Source organism: Dryobates pubescens, chromosome 25, assembly GCF_014839835.1.
Source record: "Dryobates pubescens isolate bDryPub1 chromosome 25, bDryPub1.pri, whole genome shotgun sequence".
In the NCBI taxonomy this organism is placed as follows: Eukaryota; Metazoa; Chordata; class Aves; order Piciformes; family Picidae; genus Dryobates; species Dryobates pubescens.
In genome coordinates, this window is record NC_071636.1 from 11,650,602 (window position 1) to 11,669,419 (window position 18,818).

At 40.5% G+C, this 18,818-nt stretch overlaps 1 protein-coding gene across 1 annotated transcript in view; it reads left to right on the forward strand.

Annotated features, from left to right (window-relative positions):
• LOC104309709 (E1A-binding protein p400) overlaps positions 1 to 18,818 on the forward strand; it is a 52,527-nt gene that overhangs the window by 22,706 nt on the left and 11,003 nt on the right. Inside the window, exons 21-42 of the mRNA XM_054173253.1 lie at positions 438 to 624; positions 1,573 to 1,739; positions 2,553 to 2,707; positions 3,230 to 3,466; positions 4,535 to 4,699; positions 5,491 to 5,658; positions 7,596 to 7,687; positions 9,109 to 9,407; positions 10,136 to 10,338; positions 10,440 to 10,609; positions 10,826 to 11,022; positions 11,495 to 11,606; positions 12,541 to 12,684; positions 12,992 to 13,150; positions 13,410 to 13,493; positions 14,160 to 14,291; positions 14,412 to 14,456; positions 14,565 to 14,718; positions 15,695 to 15,936; positions 16,480 to 16,653; positions 16,958 to 17,005; positions 18,047 to 18,183. Coding sequence (XP_054029228.1) covers positions 438 to 624; positions 1,573 to 1,739; positions 2,553 to 2,707; positions 3,230 to 3,466; positions 4,535 to 4,699; positions 5,491 to 5,658; positions 7,596 to 7,687; positions 9,109 to 9,407; positions 10,136 to 10,338; positions 10,440 to 10,609; positions 10,826 to 11,022; positions 11,495 to 11,606; positions 12,541 to 12,684; positions 12,992 to 13,150; positions 13,410 to 13,493; positions 14,160 to 14,291; positions 14,412 to 14,456; positions 14,565 to 14,718; positions 15,695 to 15,936; positions 16,480 to 16,653; positions 16,958 to 17,005; positions 18,047 to 18,183 — 3,471 coding nt within the window. The remainder of the gene's footprint in view (positions 1 to 437; positions 625 to 1,572; positions 1,740 to 2,552; positions 2,708 to 3,229; positions 3,467 to 4,534; positions 4,700 to 5,490; positions 5,659 to 7,595; positions 7,688 to 9,108; positions 9,408 to 10,135; positions 10,339 to 10,439; positions 10,610 to 10,825; positions 11,023 to 11,494; positions 11,607 to 12,540; positions 12,685 to 12,991; positions 13,151 to 13,409; positions 13,494 to 14,159; positions 14,292 to 14,411; positions 14,457 to 14,564; positions 14,719 to 15,694; positions 15,937 to 16,479; positions 16,654 to 16,957; positions 17,006 to 18,046; positions 18,184 to 18,818) is intronic.

The window sequence follows — 18,818 nt, forward strand, 5'->3', positions numbered from 1 at the left end:
GTGGGCCTGATGTAAAAAGTGCATCTACCTCTGCAACCTAAAGTTCTAATGGTCTGGTTTGCTGTTACTTTGTTTTAAGATTTGTTTCTAATGAGTATTCTTCATTTCTTAAAGCCCCAAATGTTTCTCCTCATGTTCAGCCATTTACCTGTGCTGTGGCATCAAGTGGTTTTTGATAGGCGTAGGAATGAAATAGAAGCAAAGCAGGTAGAGGATAGAGAGCTGATTAGGTCATATTTGACTAAGGTAGAACCAGTCCTTAAGTTCCATGTTTCCAAATTTATCTTGGTACAATGCCACTTGCTCTAGAAGGATCTAGGTAAAATTGAAGCTTATTTTAGACCTCCGCATAACACATTCTCAGCTCGCTGATTTTAGGGACGCTTCCATGAAAGCTGTACTTAAATTAATGTATTTCTGTGCAAATCATTTGGTAGAACTCAAGAAGCCCTCAAAAGTGGACACTTCATCAGTGTCCTGCACGTCCTGATGCAGCTGCAACGGATTTGTAATCATCCTGACCTGATAAACCCCAGACTTTCAAGTACCTCATATGTATCAGAAACACTGGAATACAGCACTGCGTCTCTGGTACTGCGTGCCCTAGAAAGGGATATTTGGAAGGTGAGTGAAAAAATGGACTATTTTTCCCCCCCTCTTAGTGCCCTGGTAGAATGTCATACTTAGTTTTGGGGGTTTTTCTACATCAAAAGTATATCTGAAGTTTACAAATAAAAGGAATTAATCATTCCATAATGATTCCTGCTAAGTGAGTACTTGGTGCACCTCTTTTTTGGAGTAATAGTTTGAGCATTTCAAATGATTTGTAATCAATGTTTGAATCAATGAACCACTTGGTCAAAATTAGCTATATTTTCAGCTTACTCCTGCTTGCAGGAATTCTCCAACACTGAAAGAGCTCTGGGTAGTACAGTGCTTATTTATGTCATTCTGTAATTTTCTTCCTGCTTCCAGTAGCCAAAGGAAAGCAAGAATGGCTCTTAAGAGCAGTAAATAAAACACTCTGGTTCAGTGACTGAAGGAGTACACTTCTGTCAGCCCATTTGAGGAGGCACTACTTATGCCCCTGTTCCAAATCATCAAAGACAATAACTGCATTAGAAGTATGAGTAATGGAGTAGATGAGATGATCTTTTTGGTTGAGCTTGTTTCCATTCTTCCTGTTTTTCTATTCCTAAATTCTATGCATGCCCTCATGGTTTGGCATTTGGGTTCGACAGTTCACAGGCACCTTCTAAGAGTGCTGCTTAATTCTTTGGAAATGATGATGTATGAAGAATTGACAAATGCACCTTGCTTTGATTTCTATGACAGGCTAATTATTTCAATTCTGTTTTTCTTCTGATGCTGATGCTTATAACAGGACTGTTAGTTTAAGATAAATTTCCAAGGCTTCTAGACAGTTTTGCCTAATAATTAATGTCTTGCTTTTAAACTTGGAGCACTTACTTCAAGTTAAAAATACAAAAAGTGAATTCAGCATAGAACATAAGGAGGATTTAACTGTTTGGGTCATCACAGAAAATCAACCTTGTTTTACAATATCCCTAGGAATCAGACCTGTCTCTCTTTGATCTCATTGGAATGGAAAACAAAATGACTCATTATGAAGCACAAATATTGCCAAAACAAAAGGTGACTAGAAAGTTAATTGAAGAAATCTACAGCTCCCCTCCACCACCAGCTAGGCCAAACCCAGTGAAGCTCAAACCAAGCAGGTATGCACAACTGCCCTTCTTTTAAGCTGGAATTACAGGAGGAAAATGAAGTTCTGTTATGTTCACAGAGTTCTGTCTGCCTCTGTGATTCACATGAAACCTCAGGCTTGAGTTTGCATTTTATTATTGTTGCTTTCTTGTTTACCCTTGAAAACAGGGATTCTATTTTAATGGGTTTTGAGGCATACAATTCTGTGTATGCCTCGTGTTTATAGATTGCCTGTAGTTACTCCTTCACTGGCAGATGAATTTTATTCTTGAGGCCCTTGTTTATGACAAGTGAGTATTGATTTGCAAAATTAGCATGGAGATAATTCAAGACTGAGCTGGGCCTACAGTGTTAGCTGCAGTGTTATAAAGGGACATACGAAGTTTAATAGCAGTGAACTTTTTAAAGAGTCTTCCTTTCCTAGTGAAGCAGTGATTTCAGCATTATCTGGAACCATTTTTTCTGGTACAAAGAAGCTGCCTGATGACCTGCCAACATGTTGCTGTCCCTCTGGGAAATTACATGAGGGCTCAGTTCTTTTTCCAGATATCAGGCTAGACTCTGTAAGCTGTTTGCTGTAATTTTGATGCATGCTGTGTTAAGGTGGATGTATGGCAATGAAAGTTTCCTACTTTCTTGGACTTGGCAAAATGACTATAAAGTGCCCACACATGAAGTCTGCTGAAGTCTCGCCAGCTTCAGCCATCTGTGAGAAAGAGATTAGCATCTACTGTGATCAGTTTATGCTTTCTTTGGCTGACAGAGTTTAATTTAAAAGCCAAACAGTGATCTTCCTGTAGGCTTTGACTTCATATCCTTTTCAGGTTGTTTCAACCCGTTCAGTATGGTCAGAAACCTGAGGGCAGGACTGTAGTTTTCCCAAGCACTCAAGTACAACGCACAGTGACCACAGCGACGGTAACTCAACAGGGACAAGTACGAGGAAGATCACCCATAGCTACGGTGTCTTCAAATCAAGGTAAGGGAGCTGGTGCTAGGTTGGCTACCTGAACCTCTGCATAGATGGATTCAAGTTAGGCTGTTAATAGAACTCCTTTTCCCTCTAGCTTAATGGTCTAGAATACTAATGGCTTAAAAATACCAACAGACTAATTGCCAGTGAATTTCCCCACTAGTTTCTACAGTATGATCTGCCAGTATAATGCAAAGCTAAGCTTCGTGTAGCCTAATTGTTAGCATATGGAGTAAATATGGCACAGTTGGTGTTTAAACCCTGATCAGGTGTAATGTTCTGTCAAAGATGGGAATTTACAGTGCTTTTGTGTATTTATTTAACCTTTAAACAATGCTCTCCAAATATATAATGTTGTAAAAATAGGATGGAGTAAAAGGTGTGGATAGAAATCCCAGTCTGTAAGGACAAACCATTCCTGTAGCCATTTTAATATCCTGTTGGAAGGTTTCTTTTTAATGCAGGTTGTTTAAAAGAGTGGAGTTAAAACCTCTAACAGCTTGCACAAACAACCCTTATTGATTGCAGCCGCAGCAGCACAGTTTCAGACAACTCAGGCTTCCACCAGTGCTCCAAGACACCAGCCCGCAGCGACCTTCACCACAGCAACTAGCACAGCCAACCCTGTGAAACCGCGGGGCCAGACCTCTGCGCAGGCCTCCCAGCTAGGCCAGGCCCAGCCACAGCCCCCCTCGCACACCATCCAACAGAGTGTGCTGCCTCAGAGGCTGGTTCTGACCTCTCAGGCCCAGGCACGGTTGCCTAGTAAGTGGCCTCCCCTTTCAAGGTTTCTCCCACCTTTGTACTACAACGAGGTTAAGTTACTAGGCACCCTAAAATGTGTACAGAATCGTTGTTTTTTTTTCACTCTTCTGATTAGCCTTGCTCAGTACGTTGCTTATGACCAAGGAAAATCGAAAATTGGATAAGAAACAATAGAATTGCTGTGGACATACATTAGCGGTGTCAACTTAATCTCCTATTTCTGCATGTTTCTTCTGCTGGCAAGACTTCCTTCAGACCAAATGTTTTAGCTCTATCCTAATTATTCCTTTCATATTAAACACTAATCCATCTGCTAAAGGCCTCTCTCACAGAGGGGAGCGTTGCAACTGTTAGGCAGAGAAAAATGATGAGGCTTTGCTTTAAGGTTGTATGTGCACTGCCTATTAGCATGTGTATAGAGTACTGAGCACTGATGTATTAATTTTGTATCTGGGGTAATGCCACTGCCTTTACAAAAGCTAAATTTTCACAACAGTATTTTCTCAGGATCATAAAACTAAATGCTTAAGTGCCTCTAACCTTTCTGCATTTAAATCACAAAAAGCTTGGTCCTTGTCACTTAAAAGCTTTTTGGTTTGTGTAAGTGCAGATTGCTTAATCTAAATCATGTTTCATCGGCAAATTTCAGGCCATTTCCAATGTGTATTTACAGTGTCACACATGGATATTTTTGTCTTTCCTTAAATCTTCCTTTGTGCTCTTGAAAAGGCAGTGAAAATCACTTTAATGTCTATACTCCTTCTGTTACAAAGTGTCACATGAGTTTTCAGGTAGCTCTTAATTTTTTTGCTAATGAAAGTGATAACTTCTAAGATGTTGATGTTCTTACCCTTTAAACAATCAGCTTTTTTCCAGTTTGTCCAACAAATCTAGAAAGCAATACCTGCTTAACTTCTATATGACACTTTTGATGCACTAAGTATAATTATGCATGGAAGGCGCTTCAGCACCAGTTTACTAACCAAAACTTAGAATTGTGAATATTGAACAACCTGCCTCCCACCTTGTGGTTTGTTTTTCTTTAATGCCTGTTTTCCTCCTTAACAGGTGGTGAGGTAGTAAAAATAGCCCAGCTGGCTTCTATAGCAGGAGCACAAGGCAGAATCGCTCAGCCAGAGACCCCTGTAACACTGCAGTTCCAAGGGAACAAGTTCACTTTGTCACACAGTCAACTTCGCCAGCTCACTGCAGGGCAGCCCTTGCAGTTGCAAGGTACTTAACTTAAACCAGGAAATCTTCCAGTGTGCAGAATGCTTGGGTTTTGATATGGGCAGCGTGTTCCTCCTTGCTGTACGGCAAGGAGATTTTTCTATCCCTACTGCTTGTGCTGTTTTGCTCTGTCTGTTTTCTGTGTGAGAAAGGGATAAGAAAGTAGCTCTGTTGTGAAAAATAAATCCCTATCAAATGAAAGACAAAGGTGCTTTCTTTTTGGGTGTTGTATTTCAAGGTTGTTTTCATGTGTATGCAGTACAGCTAAAGCAAGGTGAGGCATTATTTTAGATAAACTCCCTGGTGAGCAGAAACTGAGGACATTCTTGGTTTGTTCTGACATGGGGTAAATAATGCTTCAAGACTGATGTGCTTGTGAATTTTGACCCAACTCTTATCCTAACCTGGATGTTCTGCCTGCAATATCTTTTGCCCTCAAATTTCTCTTTGGTGGTACATGTGTTGCCAAATTCAGGAGAACCTGGAAATTGTAATTCTTTCTGGCCAACAGAATAAATAGGAGGAATGCTAAGTGAAGATGTTTTTGTGGGTTGGATTTTGTCCAAATTCTGTATAAAGTAGCTGTATTTAGAATGATACCTCTGTGATATGCAACTCCTCTTTAACAGTAAAGACTTGAGTGTTCCCCTTCTATTGGATAGTGTGTAATTTTAAATCAGGTTGAACGCATCTGAGATAGTTTGAAACAGCAAAGATCACTTTGTAGTGATAGTAGACAACTCTATTCTTTTCCACTCTATCCAGCCTAATTTTTTTATAATTCTTCATTTCAGGAAGTGTTCTTCAGATTGTTTCAGCACCTGGTCAGCAGTATTTGAGACCTCAGGGCCCAGTTGTCATGCAGACGGTTTCCCAAGCTGGAAGTGTTCAGAACGCTCTGAATGCTTTGGGAAATCAGCACCAAGCAGGTGTTCCAACTTCCACAGCGGTGACACAGCAGGGTAGGTTCTGTAGCCTGAAGAAATGTCTCTATGTAAACAGTCAATGATTAAAATCACCTTGATAGAGAACTCTAGGTTCTTCTAGATTGTAATTCTGCAGGTTGAGTTCAGGAGCCAGGTTAACTACCTTTGTGCTAGACAGGTATTGGAGTTTCAGTGAAGTTTTTAGTACTGTGTTGAATATATAGGCTTTTTTTTTTTTTTTAACCAGTTGAATCTTAGCTCAGATTTTCCTGGGAAGAAATTTATTTTAAATACTTTGTTATTTTTTCTTTTCAGAGAAAGATCAGAGGGATTGTTTTTATACTGACATGGAATGTACAGCATTTTTCCACATTACTTTTGCTTTTATCTAATTTTCTTTGCTTCTCTGTGTAATCAAGATTTTGTTCCCATTTTATATCTACAAATGCAGCTTAGGTGTTTGGTGCCTTGCTGCAAATGTAATCAGTTCCTTATTTAAAAATACAATCAAGATGTTGTTCAAAAAAGCATAGAGGAATTGCTGCCTAGGATGCATTTACAGCAAAACAGCACATTGTTAAATGATGATAAATTCAATGCTAGGAGTTTCTTCCCTGGAAATGGCCATCTGCTGTAATTTTCTCTGGATATAAACTGTTCCCATAAAACATACTTTTCCCTGCTTCTTTTTGGTGTATTAATGTGCCCTTGGAGTTCGTGTTTTGACTTTGTGAAGAATAAACATCTCATTATGAAAAGGGGAGAGTAAGCTTCAACAGCCTCCCAGTTGTTGGGAGGTAGAGGATTTCTGTCATGGTTTGGGAGAGCTGTGGCTCAAATGTTTCACCCTCCAGCTCTGATTACATTAGAGGTACTCATGGCCACAGTTCAGAATAAAAAATGATGTAGGATTTCTACAAAACCTCACACATCTTACTACTCTGGTGAGTAGCAGCTGTTAAGAACAATAATAACTAAAGTACTTTTTCCAGCTGACAAAAGGAAACATTTCTTGGGATGTTCATCAAAAGCACATTGAAAATACATGCTTTGACTTTCTGAATTTTTGGATAAATTGCCAAATAAATTCCATAGCTTTAGGTGATTGGGAACTGTAATTGTGAAGCTCACATGCAGCTGTGGGGTGAAAGTGAATTTGCACTGCTATCTCTTAGCTCGTTTGTAATCAAAATGTGGAAAGGAAAAGCTTAAACCTCTACATGCTCCTTGGAGTCTCTTCTTAATGCAAGGACTGGCCCCTAACTTGAATACAGTTTTTCATGGGTGTATTGACTTGCCACTAACCACAGTTTCACAGTGACTGGTGGAGGGTCATGCAGCCTTTCTGGTACAAGTAATCAGTGCTGATAAGCACTGCATCCTGGCCGCGACAGAAACCTAGTTATCCTATCAGGAAAATAACTGCTACAGTGTCTGTAGCCTTGTTGGTACATGAAGGGTATTACTGTAGTTTTGATTAGTTTACTTTTGAGTGATGTTCTTACAGTTCAGTTAATGGTCTGGGAAGACATCTGCTAGTTGAACTCACAAAAATGTTACTGTGAGATTCCCTTATAGAGTTCCATCAGTTTCAAGATCCACTGAATTCATGTGTTCTCTGAAAAATCCTAGATTTCTTTAGTAAAAATTAGAACCATCTTTTCCTGACCTAGAGTATAGCTTCTAAGTGTTGACACCTATTGCACTATACATGACATTGTGCATGAGCTATGAATGCAAAGCAAAGTAAAATTCCATTGATCTGCCTTGGCTCTTTGGGAAGAACACTGTAAATATCTGTCAGATAGCTGGTGTGTAACAATGCAGAGAGATGCAGTACCCAAAGGAGATGTAGAATAGACATTTGTCTGCAGTTATGATGTGTTAGAACTATGAAATGACAACTTACTGACAAAATGAAATGAAACCAGTCTCCAGAAAAACAAATATATAAACACAAGGTTTATCCTCAGTTTGTATTCCAGGTAGAACTGCAGTTGGTAATTTGTCAGCTGGTGACATGGGAGCAGCATTAAAACCAGCACCCACCCATGGACAGTCGCAGGTACTTCATGTCTCTTTTTGTGTGGAAACACAGCTTTTCAGGACTAAGTCCATATAATAGTTGGAAGCTGTAATTTACAAAGCTGGAACTAATTAGGACCTTTGATGATTGCAGAGTAGCTAAAAAACCCAACTTCTATCAGGGTTTCAGCTTTACAGATCTGATGCCTTTTTGTTTCTATAATCCATGGCTTAAAATAAATTCTGGTGTATAAAAGTGGCTAACAGCTTTATGCTGCTCTGATAACAGACAGCTTCTTACAACTGTAACAGGACAAGGAGGAATGGTTTTAAGATGGAGAGTAGGGTTAGACTGGATCTTATGAAGAAGTTCTTCAGTACAAGGATGGTAAGACTCTGGCACAGGCTTCCCAGGGAGGTTGTGGATACCTCCTCTCTAGGGGTGTTCAAGGCCAGGTTGGATGAGGCCTTGAGCAGCTGGGTCTAGTTGAAAGATTGTAGTAGATGATCTCTAAGGTGCCTTCCAACTGAATCCATTCTGTGATCATATGATATATTAATGCATAAATAAAAGAATCATAAGACTTTCTGTGTGTCTTGAGCACACAGGCAATTGAGTAAATTTTAATAGATTTCTAATCTTAACAAATCCTTAGAAAAGATACTCAAGCAATCGTTAAGGCATAGGGAAATATGAACTATATGTTAAAATGTGTGAAAACCTGCACCTTAGCAGTAGGAATTTGTAATGTCCCAATAATAAATGATTCATTTTTGGCTTATTTTCATAGTACTATAAAAACTATGTGCTTAAGGCAAGAAGATACTAAACTACAATAGAATTGACTGCTTGGTATGAACTGAATTTAGCTGTAGTCTTCAAATTTCACCTTTTGTGGTTGGTCTAAGTAGTTGTTATCTTGGATGCTGGTGATGCCATAGAATCATAGAATGGTCCAGGCTGGAAGGAACCTCCAAAGATCATCTAGTTTGACCTTCCTCACAGTCAGCAGGGATATCCCCAACTAGATCAGATTGCCTAGGGCCTCGTCGAGCCTCACCTTGAGTATTTACAGTGAAGGGGCCTCAAACACCTCCCTGGGCAACCTGTTCCAGTGTTTCACCATCCTCATTGTATTCTTCCTGATATCCAATCTAAATCTGCCCTTCTCTAGTTTGAAGCCATTGCCCCTTGTCCTGTCACTGCAGGCCTTTGTAAACAATCTCTCCCCATCCATCCTGTAGGCCCCCTTCAGGTACTGGAAGGCTGCTATCAGGTCTTCCTGGAGCCTCCTCTTTTCCAGGCTGAATACACTCAGCTCCCTCAGCCTGTGCTCATAGCAGAGGTGCTAAAGCATATGTAAAGCATACGGTACTCTGATCCTGGTAGTTTCATTCTAAAGGAATTCCTAAATGGTTGTGATGAGCAGCAAATGTTCTTTTTACCTTCTCTTGGTAAAGGAAACCTATGAAGAGAAGAACCGGCTTCTGAAGGAGCGCCTGGACAGAATCTTCGCAGGCAATGAACGGCGCTGTTCACGGGCCCCCATGTATGGCCAAGACTTGCTGAGTGTTTGTTCTTTGACTGGTGAAAGAAAGCCCTCACAGCTGTCTTCCAGCCATGGCAACAGTTGGAGGTGGGCTGGCTTTGTGAACTGTTGCCTTTCTTCAAGTGCCTCTGGAGGCCCAAGTAGCCCATTGCAAGAAATGATCCTGACTTTGGGTCAGCAGCAGGAATCTCTGAAGGATGTTATTAACAGGTAATGTGTGACTCTGCCTTTTTAAGTTCTTACCACCTGTAGTTGCTTCTTAAACACATCTTTTCTGAAAAGCTTTAAAACCTTGGTTCTATTCAGGAGCTTTTCTGGTTAAGACTAATTTATTTATCAGTAAATTATGTGCAGCATGAAAGTAAAAGTAACAGTTGCTTCTGTTTCTTTTAGAATCTTTATAATAAAGATTCCTCCTTTTAAGCTGAAAGTCAGCTGACCATATTTCATCTTACATTCCTATCCTTTGGATTTACTTCTGAGTAAGATGGCTGCTCTTGGAGCCAGCCAATGAGGGTTAAGACACAGAGTTGTAGGCACAAGCTCGTTTAGCTGAAGCTGGGCTTTAGTGGATTGTGTGCAGAGCAGTAGCTGCAGTTTTCCAGAAACACTAAATGCAATTAGAAGAGCTCCCAACATTTTTGAATTGCTTTTAGTAAGTGTGGTGTGATGGGTGTTTCTTGTGTTTGAGCACCAGTGGTCACAGTGCAAACACCTTAAGAGAAGCTGTCATTAAAGCAGACAAAACAATTCAAAAAGATAAAGGGAGATAGAGAATATTAATGTGTTGAAGGTGTGCAGCACTTAGTGAGTCACTGTAACAAAGTGGTTAGATAGCAGCATAAAATTACATGGTTGACAGAAAATAACTGCTGCAAATGATAATTGTGTATGGAACTTTCTAAACTGGTATTCCCATGTTTTGGTGCTGTTCACAGGGCTCTCTTTGTATTGCCAGCTGCAGTCGCTGCTCCCCCATGTTTATATGTAGCAAATCCTCCCCCTTCATATAGTCACAGATTGAAACTCCTTAAGCACAGCCTTAAGCAGAAGGCAGCTCCACACTTGCACCAGTTGCAGCAGATTACAACTCCTCACTTGCTACAGTTCCCTGACCTCCGGCTGGTGCAGTATGACTCAGGTAAAGGAGGACATTTGGTGATAGAATTTCAGTGATTTCCTGTTCCACAGCAATGGGATTTCTACGTAAAACCATTACTGGCTTTCTTGTGTGAAATGCAGGAAAATTAGAAGCTCTTGCTGTCTTGCTTCAAAAGTTGAAATCAGAAGGGCGCCGTGTGCTGATTCTGTCACAGATGATTCTGATGCTGGACATACTGGAATTGTTCCTGAACTTCCATTTCCTCACCTTTGTGAGGATTGATGAATATGCCAACCATGAACAACGGCAGGTAAGTCTGCCCTAACAGTTGTCCGCTGGTGCAACAACATGTGCTGCTCAGGCTTTTGTATGCTACAGCAGGGGAGAGAAACTTGCCTTGTTTCTTACTCATATTGAAGTACTTGATTTTTGTCTGGTTTTTAAATGGGCTGTGGTGAGTTTGGTTTGGTAATTCAGTGTGCTCTGTATGATTTATTTGCTTTTTGCTTTTATTCCTTTTCTGTAGGAGCTGATGAAAATCTTCAACAGAGACAAGCGCATTTTCTGTGCCATCCTTTCCTCTCACAGTCGTTCCACTGGAGTCAATCTTGTTGAGGCAGACACTGTTGTGTTCTATGACAATGATCTAAACCCAGTGATGGATGCAAAAGCTCAGGAATGGTGTGACAGAATTGGGAGATGTAAAGATATTCATATATACAGGTGATGGTTACAGACCAGTGACTGCTCTTTAATGTGCATTTAATGTTACTCCAGATAGTGCTCCTCTGTGTGATCTGAAATAAAGTGGAAACAGTGCTGAGAACTTCATCTCACTTCAGTCAAATAGATGCCAGGTTATCATATCAAAATGTGGTCTTTCTGAAGTGTAATGAAATCATCATACCTTCATGGTTTTCCTCTGCTAATTTCCATGGATTTTTTTTTTAAGTGAGGTGTGCTTGATTAGTCTTTACCAAAAAATTGCAGTAACTGTTCAAAGGAAGCTTTAAAGTAGAGGTGGCAGTATGGGTTTTCTGCTGGGCCTGTAACAGCTGAAAATAAAACACAAACCACCACATATTAAGAGTTCCATGGTATTCACTAAGGGCAATTTTTCTTCTTGTTTCTGAAAGCTGTTTTGGAAGGTACTTATCAGAGTCCTCTTACTTCTCCTTTATTTTTATTTGTTAAGGCTTGTCAGTGGTAATTCTGTAGAAGAGAAGCTTTTGAAAAATGGCACAAAGGACTTGATCAGAGAAGTAGCTGCTCAGGGAAACGACTATTCAATGGCCTTTTTAACACAGGTAAGTTAAAATACCTTCAAATACCTATGTTGGAGTGTTACAAAAATTCAGGTGTTTTAATAACAGCTTGCTAAAAATCTCTTTGGGCTAGAACTGATAGGTAAGCATGTTAGATTTCATCATTGCTTGAACTCTAGGTGTTAGGGCCACATTCTCTCTCCTTTTATTCCCTTACTTGCGTGGTGATGCACAGGCATCAGCTATAATAATGATAAACAACCAGGTTGGAAGAGACCTTCAAGATCATCGTGTCCAACCCCTCAACCAATCCAACCCACCTAAACAACTAAACCATGGCACCAAGCACCCCATCAAGTCTCCTTCTGAACACCTCCAATGATGATGACTCCACCACCTCCCTGGGCAGCCCATTCCAATGGGCAATCACTCTCTCTGTATAGAACTTCTTCCTAACATCCAACCTAAACCTCCCCTGGCGCAGCCTGAGACTATGTGGCATAATATATTCTGTTTTCTTGCACCTTGCTGCAAAATTCTGCAGAGCTTTGTAATGATGAAGGTTTCTACAACTTCAAAAATGTGAACTAGGAAGTTTGAGTATTTGGTGAGGTGAGTTCTCACTTGCAGCCCTGAAGATGCAGAAGATATTGAGTGCACTGGTAAGGGTAGTCCATCCCCTTCTGGCTCTCCCAGTGTGGTGGTGCAGGATATGACATTTTTGACTTCACTATAAATGAATTGCTAATACTTCATTGTACTCTGCAGTGCTACAGGAGAAAGTCAGAGAAGAGAAAATGGTCAATTTTCCAGAAATTATAGATGTTTGTTTTTTCTTAAGTCAATCCATGGTTTGTAAAGTCACTTAAACCTGAGCTAATTCAAAGTTATAGAAAAAGGAGAGTGGTCCCTAAAGCTCAATTTATTTCCTTTTTTTTCCCCCCCTTCCTTTTTTTTCCACCTTCTACTTAACAAGCAAACGATTCAGGAATTGTTTGAGGTTCATTCTCCTCTGGAGGATTCTGGGTTTAGAGTGAAAGCAGAAGAATTTGTAGTACTTTCTCAAGAGCCATCTCCAGCAGAAAATATTTCACCTAAAGTTGCAAGACCGTTCATAGAGGTAATTATTAACATAGGAATTAGAAATACAGCTGTGCAACATCAGTATTAAACAGCTGCCTTATCATTTTTTATTTGGGTAAATTCTGTCAATCTCTTTTCTTCCAGTTTTATGTTGTTCTGTCATTTCCCTTGTAATAATACTTCCAGAAGCCCACAGTTGAGTTGTATGTTTTCTGGAGACTGTCTCTCTTGCCTGAGCAGAGAATTATTCCAGACATTTGTGTTGAATTTTGGTGAACTTCTTAGGAGGCTTCTTTCCATACTTTTGAAGTCTTCATTATGTTTCAAATGTATCTTTCTGAAAGGCCCTCAACAGTATTGAGCAAGAGGATGAGGAGTCAAATGATTGTGTACAAGAAATAGGATCCGAGTCAAGTATTGAACCTTTGATCACAGAGCTCTGTGAGACAAAATACAATGAAGAACCCTCACAGCTACAGGAGTTAGTTGCTGTTGTGGATCAGGTACTGTGACTTTCCTTGGCTGTGTGGTTCAAAAGTAATGCTTATTTGAAATACTTCAGTTTCTTTGCTGTTTGGCCTTAAAGCAACTTTGTCAATGGGTTTGATACTCTTATTAAATGGATGGATAATCTCCTGCTGACTTAAGATGTTAAGAGAGAATGATTAGTTTTGAAGAGGTCATTGCTACACTCTACTTCAGTGAACATTTCTTCTATTATTCTCAATACTAACTTTTTTTTTTCTTGATTCCTTCTCTTAGCTGACTCCAATTGAGAAGTATGCTTTGAATTATTTAGAGCTCTTCCACGTTTCAGCTGATGAGAATGAGCCACGGCTGAATGAGGTAAAACAACAATACTTCTTTTCCATCTTGTTCTGTCACAGTATGTACAAGCAGGGTTTATATTTTCAGTGTGAGGTAGAACTTTCTCTTATCACATGGAATATATGGTAGGAAATTCTGTTCTCTCCTCTTGGTGTACTTTATGAACACTGAAATGCCTTGCAGAGAGCTTTTTATTTTGTCTCTTAGTTTAAGCAGGTGTCTGTTCTTAATTTCCTTTTTATAAAATGGGAATAGCATTGTTGAGCAGAGCTCAGAAAATTCTACTCCATTGGCAGCAGAAGATAACATTTCATTAATTCCAGTGAGCTTGCTTATTTTGGATCTGTGTTCTGGTTGTCTTGAGCGACCTGGTCTACTGGAAGGTGCCCCTGCCCATGGCAGGCAGATTGGAGCCAGACAACCTTTAAGGTCTGTTCCAACCTAAACCATTCTATGAATCTATGAAACAAATTCTGAGTTTGCTTTGTTTTAAGGGTTTAAAAACCTCAAGCAGAAACCCAAACAATCTATTCTAAATGCATTTGTGTTAAGAAATTGACATTTTTAAGAACTGAAATCTTGTAACAAAGTTCAAGGAGTTTGCCTGTAAAAATACAAGCTGCTAAATTTTAATCTGGTGTCTTTTCCTATGTAAAGTTTGTAAGTAGTATGATTTTCACCTAGATGGAATTGAAGTCTGCCAAAAAAGCATGGGAAGTCCAGCATATGAAGGAGTTAAAGGAAAAAGAGCAGAAAATGCTTTGGGAGGATGAAGAGGAACTTTTAACCTACACTCGGGAGGATGCGTACAACAAAGTAATTCCTGATTAGTCTTCTTTTTCTGAGGAGTGTATTTCTTAACAGTTATTCTGAGAATAGGTTTTCCTTCAGGGTTCAGTTGGATCATTTGAGTTGTGTTTTCTTTTTTTTGTGTAGGAGTATGTCTACGAGGGTCCAGATGGACAAACTGAAATAATGCCGGTAAGTAACAGTAACAACCAGGCAGCCTCGGCAGGCTTTTTATTTCTTGAAACAGAAAGGTCAGTGGAGATTTAATACTGCAGTAACTACAAATTTTGGTTCATGCAGCTCTGGACACCTCCCACTCCACCTCAGGATGACAATGACATCTACATAGATTCTGTTATGTGCCTGATGTATGACACCACCCCTATTCCAGAATCAAAGTTGCCTCCTGTCTATGTCAGGAAGGAGCGTAAGCGACACAAAACAGATCCATCTGGTACGTGTTTGTTCAAGGCTGTTCTGAGATTGATTGCTGAAAGGTAAAGAAATCAGGGAAGTTTCCATACCTCCTATGTGTCTGGTGCAGTAAAGATCAAATTTGCAGGTCCAAAAAGATAAAATTCTAGTCTCACCACAGTCACACAGTGGAAGTTCCAGTTCCTACACTGTGTCTTTCTATTTAGGCATCCAGGAGTTTTAAAAAGGGTAATTTTAGAAAACCAGTTCTCTGCTCTGTGAGTTAGGGCAAGGCTGATCTTATTTTATGCTAGATTTTGCTCAGGTACTGGCAATATGGTTTTAAGAGGCAGAAGGACTACTCTGTATGCCTGTAGGGGCATTTTGCAGCTATAAGTGGCAGAGGAATTAGAGAATGGTAGAGGTACTGTGTCCAGTTCTGATGTCCCCATCATAAGAACACAGAGCTGTGAGTGCAGTGGAGGGCCACAAGGATGATCCAAGGGTGGGAACACCTCTGCTATGAGGATAGGCTGAGGGAGCTGGGGTTGTTCAGCTCCCTCAAAAGGAGGGAGCTTCTTCCTAGAGAAGACTCCTCATCACTTTAGAGCTGCTTTCCAGTATCTGAATGGATCCTACAGGAAGACTGGAGAGGGACTTTATGTAAGGGTGTCTGGCATTAGGACAAGGGGGAATGGTTTTAAGCTAGGGGGGAGTAAATTTATACTAGGTCTTAGAAAGAAGCTCTTCAGTATGAGGGTGATGAGACTTTGGAATAGGTTGCCCAGAGAGGCTGTGGATGCCTCCTCCCTGGAGGTGTTTAAGGTCAGGTTGGATGAGGCCTTGAGCATCTGAGTCTAGTCAAGAGGTGTTGCTGCCCATGGCGGGGAGGTTGGAGTAGATGATGTCTGAGGTCCCTTCCAACCTAAGCCATTCCATGGTTTTATGAACTATTTACCAAGCATGGTCTGGGTCAAATTTTTATTTTCCTTTTTTTTTCTTTCTTTTTGCCTTAGCTGCAGGTAGGAAGAAAAAGCAGCGGCATGGAGAGGCTGTTATTCCACCTCGTTCGCTTTTCGATCGGGCAACACCGGGAATGCTGAAAATGCGCCGAGAGGGCAAAGAGCAAAAGAAAAACATCTTGTTGAAGCAACAAACACAGTTTGCAAAGCCTTTGCCAACTCTAGTCAAACCAGCTGCTGAGGCAGGACAGGATAATCCAGAGTGGTTGATCAGTGAAGACTGGGCACTTCTGCAGGTCAGATGATACCGGCACCTGGTGCTGTTATTATCAATTGTGTATTTGCTTCTAGCTCCAGGAGTAGCTCTTTCTGCACTTCATCACTTCAAGGTTATTTCTATTTCTTAATGGCTAGTCTGCCATTTTGCTGACATGACTCAGAACAGATTGCCTATCATTTGTGTTCCTCTAAGGATCCATTCAAAATTAAACTACAGAACACATGATTAAAGCCCTGTTTTTGTTGTAGAGATCACTTACTTCCAGATTAGTTTTGCTGGCTGGACAGCAAATGCAGCTAAGGTCATCCTCACCTTTGTGAAGAGAGGAGCACTTGAATGGCATCTCTGTGCTCCTCTTATGCCAATCTCCAAGTGTTTTCTTGTACATAATAGCATTTACTGGTTGTTTATTTGCTGTGAACCTAGGTGAACCCATAGCCTGAGCCCTAAGCACTCTGTACCATTACGGTAACAGCGTGTGGACACGCACAGATAAGGGTAGGTTTGGATGATTGCAGTGATTTGTCATCTCAAGCCTCTGTCCCTTTATCTGTTGCAGGCAGTGAAGCAGCTGCTGGAGCTTCCTTTAAATCTTGCTGTTGTATCGCCAGCCCACACTCCCAATTGGGACCTGGTTAGTGATGTTGTTAACTCCTGCAGCAGAGTCTATCGCTCGCCCAAACAGTGCCGAAACAGATACGAAAATGTCATAATACCAAGGGAAGAAGGAAAGGTGAGTTCACAGAGAGTGATGCATCTCTTTTTACCTTAAGTTTGTAGAGCTGTTTTTTTTTTCCCCCTTATCTCCATAAACAGTTGGTTTTGTTTATTTTTTGTTATTTTGTTAAATGTTTCGACAGTGTAAATAGAAAAAAAAAAACAAACAAAAAACAAACCCTTTTAAAAGATTATAAAATGATCCTCATCAGGATTTCCACTTAATTTTATGTGATTTCTTTGAAAAGAAAAAAAAAAAAAAAAGCACCTGAACAAAATCTTCCACAAAAGATCATCTAACTTTCCTTCTTATTTTACAGCTAATGTACGAAGCTAATCCTAAAAAGAAGACAAAAAGTATTTATAAGGTGTGCATTGGTATTCTTTCAAAATCAAATCTAGACACTGTGGTATTTAGCAGCAATGGAGGTGGGCAGATAATTCATATGAGATCCATGTTGAGTGTTACTTGAGTTCTAAAACATCAATTCAAATCCCAAATTTATTTTTCCTTTCTTTGTTGATACAGTGGATTGACCCCAGCCTTCAGCTTTTGGATTTGATAGATAAATTTGAAAACATGCAAGAAGTTTGTGATTTCACTTAAACTGTAGTGGCTGTTTTGTTGTTTTTATTCCACCTAACAACCACCATGTAACTTACCCTGGTTTTTATGATGGTACTTAAGATCTGTAAGAATGCACTTCATGCTAGAGTCTAAGTGGATTACAAATTACATAGTGAATTTAACATCTGAAGCACCTTTTAGTAAATGAGGATGTTAGTACTCTACAGAAACCACTAAATTCGTGATCACACACAGAGCTTCTTCCAAACCACACAGCAATTTAGTGACAGAACTGGGGAGAGAATCTAGAACCTCTGGCTGTAGTCCCACTCTCTGACTGAGAAGCAGATTTGTCCCTGACTGGTAGTTTCTACTTAGGAGAAGCCAAACATTAGAGTGGCATGGTGTGTTGGATGTTAACATAGCTTTGCTGGGAGAGCAGTGCAGTGCTGGTTTTTGTTCTTTATGTGTGCGCCAGGCATAACTATAAACTAATGGGCTTTTGGTTTGGGTACTGAATTGAACTCACAAAGTCTAAACTAAAGCAAAAATTCTTTTTCAAGTTAGAGTTTGCCATTTTGTATGTCCCCCAAGTGCTGATGCCAGTGTGACCGTGAGAACTGCTCCTTTGTTTCGCTTTTTTTTTTTACTTTATACATTTCCCGTAGAGTTTTGTGTAACAGTAAGTTATGACAGGAGGCAGAAACCAGTCTGTGGTAGATTTGTTGGAGGCCGTTTTTAAATACACTGCAAGCGTGCACCGTGTGTTTATTGCGTAGACAGAAGGCCCAGGGGGGTTTGTTTGCGATTGAAAGTTGCTTTGTTCTCGTTTTTCGCTTAGACTAAAAACAGTCGCCCGCTTCGTACCAACCAGATCTACGCTCAGGACGAAGGCGCGACCCACACCCAGCTTTACACCAATCATTTTGAGATGATGAAGCTGATAGCAGGGAAAAGAAGCCCACCTAGCAAACCTCTGTAAGTTTAACTGGGGTCATTCAGTCTCTCTCTGATCACAGCCCCCCTGGAAACTAGGGAGCTGGGGTTGCTTAGCCTGGAGAGGAGGAGACTCAGGGGTGACCTTATTGCTCTCTACAACTACCTGAAGGGAGGTTGTAGACAGGCGGATGTTGGTCTCTTCTCCCAGGCAGCCAGCACCAGAACAAGAGAACACAGTCTCAGGCTGCACCAGGGGAGGTTTAGGCTGGCTGTTAGGAAGAGGTTCTATACAGAGAGAGTGATTGCCCATTGGAATGGGCTGCTGGGGGAGGTGATGGAGTCACCATCATTGGAGGTGTTCAGGAGGAGCCTTGATGGGGTGCTTGGTGCCATCGGTTAGTTGTTTAGGTGGGTTGGATTGGTTGATGGGTTGGACGTGATGATCTTGAAGGTCTCTTCCGGTGTGGTGTGGTGTGGTGTGGTCTATTCTATTCTATTCTATTCTCTCTCAGAGCCAAGAGTTGGTTTACACCCCATTGCAAACTGCTGGTTTGGTTCTGTGTTGTTCATCTCTTCCCTTGCATCTTGGGTTTGTGTTAGTGGAACACCTTCACATTTCATGTGTTTGGTTTAGCTTTTACTTGCTGCATGAGTTTGTTTTAGTGTGATTAAGA